The sequence below is a fragment of the Uloborus diversus genome, chromosome 3 (genome assembly GCF_026930045.1).
Source record: "Uloborus diversus isolate 005 chromosome 3, Udiv.v.3.1, whole genome shotgun sequence".
In the NCBI taxonomy this organism is placed as follows: Eukaryota; Metazoa; Arthropoda; class Arachnida; order Araneae; family Uloboridae; genus Uloborus; species Uloborus diversus.
Genome location: NC_072733.1, coordinates 181,546,971 through 181,556,111, shown reverse-complemented (window position 1 = coordinate 181,556,111; position 9,141 = coordinate 181,546,971). Strand labels below are relative to the sequence as shown.

At 32.1% G+C, this 9,141-nt stretch overlaps 1 protein-coding gene across 2 annotated transcripts in view; it reads left to right on the top strand.

The window, feature by feature from the left end:
* The first annotated feature begins 3,447 nt into the window (after nt 1-3,447).
* The window catches only part of LOC129218426 (glutamine--fructose-6-phosphate aminotransferase [isomerizing] 2-like), a 47,016-nt gene continuing 41,322 nt past the window's right edge, over nt 3,448-9,141 (top strand). For both annotated transcript variants that reach the window (XM_054852683.1, XM_054852682.1), the window contains exons 1-2: nt 3,448-3,597; nt 3,930-4,037. In XM_054852683.1, the coding sequence (XP_054708658.1) occupies nt 3,591-3,597; nt 3,930-4,037 (115 nt within the window). In that variant the 5' untranslated portion in view covers nt 3,448-3,590. The remainder of the gene's footprint in view (nt 3,598-3,929; nt 4,038-9,141) is intronic.

Sequence of the window (9,141 nt, the reverse complement as noted above, 5' to 3'; positions counted from 1 at the left end):
TACCTAATATGCTAGAAACCTACACATTACAACAGAAACGTGGGATTTGAATACCAAACAATTGATAGTCACATAGTTAAAATTGCCTTACCTTAAGGTGAAAATGAGTTTAAAAAAAAAAAATTAAAACTGCAAAAATAGCAAAAAAAAAAAATAATAATAACTAACTAATTCTGACATCAAGCTTCAAAAAAGTTCTTTCTGGCTTTAACAGAGGCAAATGTGTCGATCACATCATCGAAATCTAATTTTGATGTCGCAAAATTTTCAATGGTCAATACGGAAACGCCTGTAAATTATCCTGAGAAACGCAGCTTCTAAAACGATTTTTGATTCTTTTCAAAGCTGAAAAGGAACGTTCACTTTAACTGAAAAAAAAGGAAGGAAGTAAGTTAATTTAGGCTATTTTAGTGCCCCTAAATTTGTGGTGCCCAGGTCCGCGGACCCGCCGGACTGTGCGTTAATCAGGCCCTGTCGCCGCCCTGTTTTACCGAATTGTTTTGTAGAATATGCAGCTGTTTTTGAAAATAAATGACTCTATAAGTCAATTTATATTGTCAGTAAAACAAGCAAGAAACCACCTACACAATTTTCATCGTTTCATTTTTTAGCCCTTCCTTCCCCGTAACTTTGGGAGAAAAAATGACAATCTAAAGCAATCGTGCAAGACATCTTGTTCCATGACAAAAATCTAAAAATCTTTGGTGAATTTATTACCGAATGACCTTTTGGAAAGGATAAATAACATTTAATGATGATGCTTTAATAGAAAAATATAAAACTTTCATGCTAGTGTATAAAAATTTTCATTTGAAATTTTGAAAATGTTTCCACTGATTATTTTAACTGATGGAAATAGCTTTATACATTTTTGAACAATTGCTTTCAATAAAATACTTTTGAGACATTTTTATTAAAATAAAATTTCATCTGTACCTTTGAGATAAAGGGCATTTAGTCGAAGATAAAATTAGTCGAATAGTAAGTAAATTACTTAAAGGCAAAGAGTCGAGACAAAGAAGCAATAAAACTATGTAAAATAAACAACCTACAGGCAGGTTTCTATTCTGTTCTCTGTCAACCTACAGGAGGTTCAATACAATGGTGTAGAGAAAAAAACACATAATCTATGGCAACCTATACTCTGTACCTCATTAACTCTACACTTTTTAAACAGATTATCCGCAGGAAAATATGGTATGTTTAATCTTTGACAGTCGTAAGCCTTTAAATGAAAAGGATTATTTCATTGTTGTTATTTCTACTCTTTGCTACCGGAGTTCCGAGTAAAAAATCTCCAGCATTTTTGACCTTTACAAAGAGTTTGTGAAAAATAAATTCGTTTTATTTTTAGTATGAAAAAATTAAATTGTTTGAGTAAAAATGTTTAAGTTTGGAAATTGTAAAATTTTTACCGTTCATAAATTAGCGTTAGGTAGAATCATGTCGGCTATGATGAGTTTTAAAAAAATTAAAGCTATGTATTCAGCTACTTGACTAAATTGTTACAATTTCAGTGTTATTCAAAATTATTTTGCTAGTTAACGAGATAGTTATCTCTCCCCCTCCTATTAAACTACGCCACATGTATTTGGACCTGTTTATTTATTATGGACCTGAACCATATTATGTTTTGTTATCTTATTACAATGTTGATTATTTCATATTAAGAAATAGAGTACATTTGGCCTTAACTTTTCTTCATTTTAGCGAGTTCTAAGTGTGTGAATATTTAAAATGTTACACGGGTTACCTTTGTTTATAATTATATGAAACTTTTTTTTACAATTGTTTTTAGAAAACTATTAGAAAATGTGTGACTGGAAAAATCGACTTTCTTTTTTTTTTTTTTTTTTGAAATGCCCTACTGAGTTACATTACAATGTAAATTACAATACAATTCATTAATAATAATACATAACAATATTTTTGAATCTCTTTGTATTTAACTTTTTTTTTTCTATTTCAAACATATTTCGGTGACCCATGCATTTTTCCACACTTAGCAATGATTTTCAGGACAATAATTTTCATTTAAAGTAATAATATTAAAATTAAAAAAAGTGAATGTGTCGGCGGATATATATACTTTACCTTGACTTCGTAAAATGTGCCTGAACATTTATCCTCAACTTAATATATAGTGTAAGCCTGCGTTTTTATATCTTCAATTTCGAAAAAATGCATGGAGTAAGCCCTCCGACACCCCTTATTTCTGATTGATATACTTACGAATAAATTTATATTGTTAGTACTAAGGTCAAGTAATACGATTATAACTGCTAAACCAGAAGCTAAATCTTCTCTCTCTTTCTCTGCACATTGGAACATGCGTTTGAAACAATTAAGGCGGCCGCCAAATGTGTTCACCCCCCTCAGGTTTTTGACCTGGCGACGGCCCTGATCCACTGCACAGGCACGGGCAAGCAATGAAAACTTGGTCAAAAAAAAAAAAAACTCAGGCCCATTTGTGTGGTAAACATTAATTTTTCAAAGTCAGGGGGTGGCGAAAATGCCCTCTCCCAACCCCAGCTTACCTTCTTTACTACGCTCAGGCAGCTATCAGAGCAAGTGTTTTCCGCCGCTCTGTCTGGGAATTCGCATATGTTCTCAAGTTCTCATTATTTTTGACATTGAAAATTTGATCGAATTTCGTGTAAGCGTAAATTACCAATGGACCCTATTCACAGTTTGGCAACGATCCTTTCAGTTGTCGGTCTGTGGGTATTTTGACCAAATACGCAGTGTTAGTAGTGCTAAAAAAACTCCTCTTATTTAAGGATTAATGAACTTCATACGCATCATGAACATGTTTAGGGCTTATATACTTATGACTGCATGAAAAATACTGAGAAAAGGGAAAAGTAAAAACAGAATTTAAGTTTTTACCATATTTCTGATGAGGAACCATAGAAGCTTAAAGCAGGAAAATACATTTATAAAAAGAGTATATCGTATTAAATGAATCTTTCATCATTCTGTTACTACGTTGCCAAGTTAAAAGCTTCCAAACGCTCTCTTTTTTAAATAGAAAGCAGAGTTTATAAGCTCCCACAATGCACGGCAGTGACAGTGACGTCAAGGGAATCGGGTCCATGGACACAATGTGAAGAGTAAAGAAATGTAATGCCTTTCTGGTGACCACTCAGTTCTCCACTTTTCAATTCATATTGAATTGACACAGAATTGCATCCGCATATGAAAAGTCTGAACTCAAAATTGAAACGAAATTGCCTGACTAAAATCGTGACGAACAAACATTTATCAATTTCAGTTTTTTAGTCAAGCCTTGAAAGGAATAAATATCTTTTCTCATCTAAACACTTTAACTTCAACCGTTTCACCAGTGACGTATAATGCGTAGAATCGAGCCTCCAAAATTCAGCCATTCAGAACGAAGATAATAAGCAAAATCCAAACACCGGGCATTTAATGTTGATGCTCTACTGACACTCGTTTCTTTTGCCGAAGGCAGCCGTTGATTAGGTTGTCGCTGTTCTTGTCATTTTACTGACGTTTCAAAAACCGGTAATTTGTTTAAGCAGCTTGACTAAATAATTTTGTACTATTCATCACTTACACTTGAAGAAATGTGTGGTAAGTAGCTTATAATGTTGAAAATTAAAATTAGAAATGATACGAACATGTGCTAAGTACGTTTTTTCCTCTCCTGACACGGCTGTCAAATGACGATGTATTTACTAATATTGCTTTTTACTTAAATAATTTTGAGACGCACACGTAGTTTTGTTTCATTGTAATACTGTCTCATTCTATTGAAAGTTTTTCAGGTTGTGTTGTCACAAAAAATTGCAAATTACCTAAAATTTTAATTTTGTCTTAATGTATTATGTACTTTTCCCCAAGTAGTTTCAACACTGAACAGTAGTGTTTTACAAAGATAAATTGACTTCTTTTTTTTTTTCTAGGTATTTTCGCATATCTTAATTATCTAGAGCCTCGCTCAAGGAGAGAAATTTTGGAAATCCTTATTAAAGGTTTACAACGTCTTGAATACAGGGGATATGACTCGGCAGGTTTGTGACTTAAATATGTTCAAGTTTACTTGGTTTTTATATTGTGAAAGAAATATTGCTTTTATTGAAAATATGTTATTGTGATGGTTTTAAATTAACCTTTCATAGTTTCAATGTTATAAATTTATGTAGTTAATTTGTTATTAGTTTTGAATGACCATAAAGAATGATTTCATGCGGTTGTACGTGAAACAGTAATTTGGCTTGAATTAAATATTGCTTTTTCTTAGCTAGAAACTACTATTCAGTTCGGTTTTTCTTTGTCTACTTTTTAAACAAAGTTATTTACAATATAAAAGTCATTATAATTGAAAGGTCACTTTTATATGGTCTGTAGAAGTTTTAATTTTAAATGTATGAAACAACGTAATAAGATTTTCTTTTGTGCAATTATTACTTGCACTTCAAAAGTATACTTTTAAATTTAAGAAAGATGTTAGTTAAGGGTTTTTTTTTCCAATCTGGACTTATTTGGAAATTAGCATATCAGAATTAGTATCTTTCATTAGGTTAAATTATATTGTAAAAGCAAAAGGAGCAAATTTAAAGCACTATGAAGAAAGTTTATCCTAACAAAACGTTGAATCTAGTCAATAGCCTCCCCCTTCCCTCCTTCAGCGAAAAATTCTGAATTTGCCAAATGGAACACCAACCTTTGTTGAATAAAAAATTTTCTGGGATATTGGTGACCCTATTGGGGTGCCCTGCATCTAGTTAGAGACGGGCCCAGGGCCGGGGGGGGGGGGGGACACTGACCCAAAAAAGGAAAGAACAAAATTGAGAAAAGAACTCTGAATTAGTGAAAACGGAGGGATAAAATTTATTCTAAAAAGATTAGAAATAAGATTCTCTTTTGGTATTTATTGTTGTGGCACTTTAAATAGAATTGTTTTTAGTAATCAGTTTTCATTTTTTTTTCTTTTCCTTTTTTTTTTTTTTTTTTCTTTTCTGATTCGAAGATTGAACCTTTTCCTGATGTTTTTATGTGATTTTTCAAACTATTGGATTGGTAGTGGCACTAATTTATAAAAATATTCGTATTATTAAATTTAAACCTTAAACTAAATTTTCTACCTTTTTGGCCTTGTTGAACATTTGCAATACTCTTATAAATATATTTTAAAGATCCTATGGTTTTGTATTTTATTTGTTATTTTCAGAATGTGTGAGCAAAAAGGTTTTTCTAGGTAAAACATTTTTTCTAGCTAATCCTATAATAGAGCTTCACCCTTTATTTTTGATATCTTAGTTTTGATGCACCATGATCCTTTAAACTGTTGCAATATTAATGTTAAACTTTTGTTGAGCTAAAGGTAGTTTTTTCAGGGTGCTCGAAATTTCTTTGTTTTGCAGAGGTATTCCAGGGTCGCCATGGAACTGAGATGGCCCTTGTCAATTTAGTTTTCAGGCCCCTTTCCATCTGAACTAATAAAATTTAAGGCCCCTGCAAGAGCCAAGCCTCTAGTTTCACACTAGGCTGTTAGACTAAACATATATCTAGAGGTATTCTTAGCATTGTGCCTTCTCCTTTAAGGCAATCTTTTGGGCACCCTGTACTCTCTCTCGGTGGGTTGAGTTTTCATCCCTTTGAAGTTTATTAGCACTTGTTCACAAAAATACATGCTTGGCCTTGAACTGGAACTGTTTCATTTCTCTAGTCTGCTAAAATGGCATCGGAAGGTTAGCCCTTCCTTCCCCGTATCTTTGGGAGAAAAAATGACAATCTAAAGTAATCGTGCAAGACATCTTGTTCCATGATAAAAATATTTAGTGGATTTCTTAGCGAATGACCTTTTGGAAAGGATAAATAAGATTTAATGATCATGCTTTAATAGAAAAATATAAAACTTTCATGCTAGTGTATGAAAAATTTTCAATTAAAATTTAAAAAATGTTTCCACTGATTATTTTAACTGATGGAAATAACTTTATACATTTTGGAACAATTCCTTTCAATGAAATACTTTTGAGACATTTTATTAAAATAAAATTTCATCTGTACCTTTGAGATAAGGGCATTAAGTCGAAGATAAAATTCATTGAATAAGTATGTAAATTACTTAAAGGCAAAGAGTCGACAAAGAAGCAAATGGTCTAATCTTGTGTGTAACTGAAGACTTCTTTATTTACTGTATGGTTTGTTTTATATAGCCAGAATCGCATAAGAAGAGCATTCAAACTATGTAAAATAAACAACCTACAGACAGGTTTCTGTTCTGTTCTCTGTCAACCTACGGAAGGTTCAATACAATGGTGTTGAGAAAACAGATAATCTGTGGCAACCTATACTCCACACCTCATTAGCTTTACACTATCTTAACAGATAATCCGAAATTATCTGCAGGAAAATATGGTATGTTTAATCTTTGTGACAGACGTAGGCCTTTAAATGAAAAGGATTATCTCATTCTTATTATTTCTACTCTTTGCTACCAGAATTATGAATTAAAAATCTCCAACATTTTTGACCTTTACTATGAGGTTGTGAAAAATAAATTTGTTATTTTTAGTACCAAAAAATTAAATTGTTTGAGTAAAAATGTTTAAGTTCAGAAATTGTAAAAGTTTTACCAATCATAAATTAGCGTTGGGTAGAATCATGTTGGCTATGACGAGTTTTAAAAAATAGCTATGTATTCTACTACTTGACTAAATTGTTACAATTTAAGTTTTATTTGAAATTATTTTGGTAGTTAACAAGATAGTTATCTTCTCCCCTCCTATTAAACTATGCCACACGTACTGTGCATCTTGAACTATGGACCTGAAAAAAATGTTTTGTCATCTTATTACAATGTTGATTAATTCAAATTAAGAAATAGAGTACATTTGGCCTTTCTTCATTTAACAGAGTTCTAAGTGAATATTTAAAATGTTTCTCATATTGTGTTTAATCTTCAGTCTAGTTTAAATGCAATTTTAATCACATAGATATATAATATCCTTTTAATTTGCAATCTAAAACTTGTGATCTGGAATTGCTGTTCTGAAGATCGCTCGTTGACACAAAGTGCTTTATAACAGAGTGCTCTTAAAAAAAAATTGGTTCTTGAAAAAAATTATAAATTTATACATACTTGCTTTGTTATTTTTATATTTCTGTACAGTACCAAGTGTATAGGGTAAATACCCAGCGGGTTGGTAAATATTTTTTGAGTATTTACCCAAGGCCTGGGTAAATACCCAAAAACTCCATATTTTACAAAAATGCAAAAAGTGAACGGTATTACAGTTTATAATTTTTATTGAAAGACTTGATGAAATTATGAAAGAAACATATCGAGAACCAAAGAATCTTTCTTTTCAATGTCATAATTGGAGAAGTTTGCTTTTTTTTGTAAACAGTTAAGCTTTTTACTTTTTGTAGAACGGCTTTTTATATCTGAAATTTGGCTATCAACATTGATTAGGCATAACCAACACATTTAATATCATTTAGATTGCTAAGTTGTTTGACATAATGATTCTTTAAATATGTGATCAAAATATAATTTTTAAGGAAAAAATTTATTTTGTATATGGTTGGTTATACACAGGGCCTGAATTATTTTTGCAGTTTTAAATTGTTTTTTAAATTCATTTTCTGCTTAAGGTAAGGCAATTTTAACTATGATTAGTATGGTGACTATCAAGTGTTTGGTATTCAAATCCCAGGTTTCTGTAGTAATGTGTAGGTTTCTAGTGTATTAGGTTTCTAGTATAAAACATTGACTTTGAAATTGTGCTGATTTTCTCATGGGGGGGGAGGGGGGCACCAATTTTTACTCAGGACTTGGGCACCAGTTTGTCTTGATCGGGCCCTGGTTATACAAGGTGTATTCCAGCACTTACCAGTCATGGCAGAGAAACCAAAGGACATTACTTTGTAGAACTTTAAGTGTTTGTGCAAATCTGTTCAATAAATTACTTTAAAAAGAAATTGCATTACTTCTGGAATAGACCTTGTATTTATACATAGTGGAATACATACAGAAAAGTATTTTAGTTGAATATAAATTTTTGAAATATCCCTTTTGAGTATTCACCAGGGTATATACCTTAGGTATTTATCCCTAAAAATAAATACCTTGGTATTTTAAATCACTCTCTTATTGCCTCTTTCTTGTTATTGTGTTCGAGGAACGTGGGGTTCGAAAAACATAGCCATTTTAATCAGTGTCTTCAAAATAGTTTAAAGTTTTTTTGCACTTTAGAAGTCAAGTATGTTGAGGGCTATTTAACTTCAATTTCTTAACATTTGTTAGTTTGGTCTGTTTTTTCCTTGATTTTCAGCTACAATATCTCCGAAGTATATGTATATTTCGGAAATGATAGCATTCTCTTCAACATATATAATTTTTAATGTTCTACTTCACAAATTTAAAAAAGGCAGTGTCATCACTTGTTTTCATGATCTGTGTCATATCTCTAACTTTCGGTCGAATTCAAAATGTTAATGGAATTTTTCCAAAACTAGAATACTATATTTTCAGGAATAAATGCCACAGCACATACAAGAGAAAAAGTTTTAAAAAATTGCGAGTAAGGTGGATACTTTTTTATTTTCAAGTTTAAAAAAAATTAAATGTTGCTAATGGCTGGCACCATTCAGTTTCTTTTCATTTTGTAAAATCCTTCGACCTTGGGCGACAAGTAAAGCAAAGAGGGGGAGGGAAGGAGAGTCTGTGATTGCGCATGTTTCACAGAGGAGAGAAACTCTGATCCACGTGGGCGAGCAAGCCTTATGTCAGAGCGAAGGGGTCAGTGAGAGGAGACTGCACAAGTACTAGTATGGGAGGGGGATGGATGTCCAGTTTTATAAAAGGAATTTACTACCCCCTCATAAAAGTGGGATGCCGAGTCAGGCAACCTAATTGGAGACTTATCTCCTAGCTCTAACTTTACTATTCACTCATATCGTCACGTTGCATCTTTTGCTGTCATTTGTGCGTTCTTGGCTTATTTTTTATTACGTAATTTTTTCAGAGTTACTTTTGAAATGGCTCCAAAGTGATTGAAAAGTTATACTGCAGCCTTTAAGTTTAAGGTAATCAAGACAAAAGCAATTGGAGTCTTGCTGTTAAAGTTTAGCATTGACGAAAGATAAGTTTGTTGTTGGTAATCA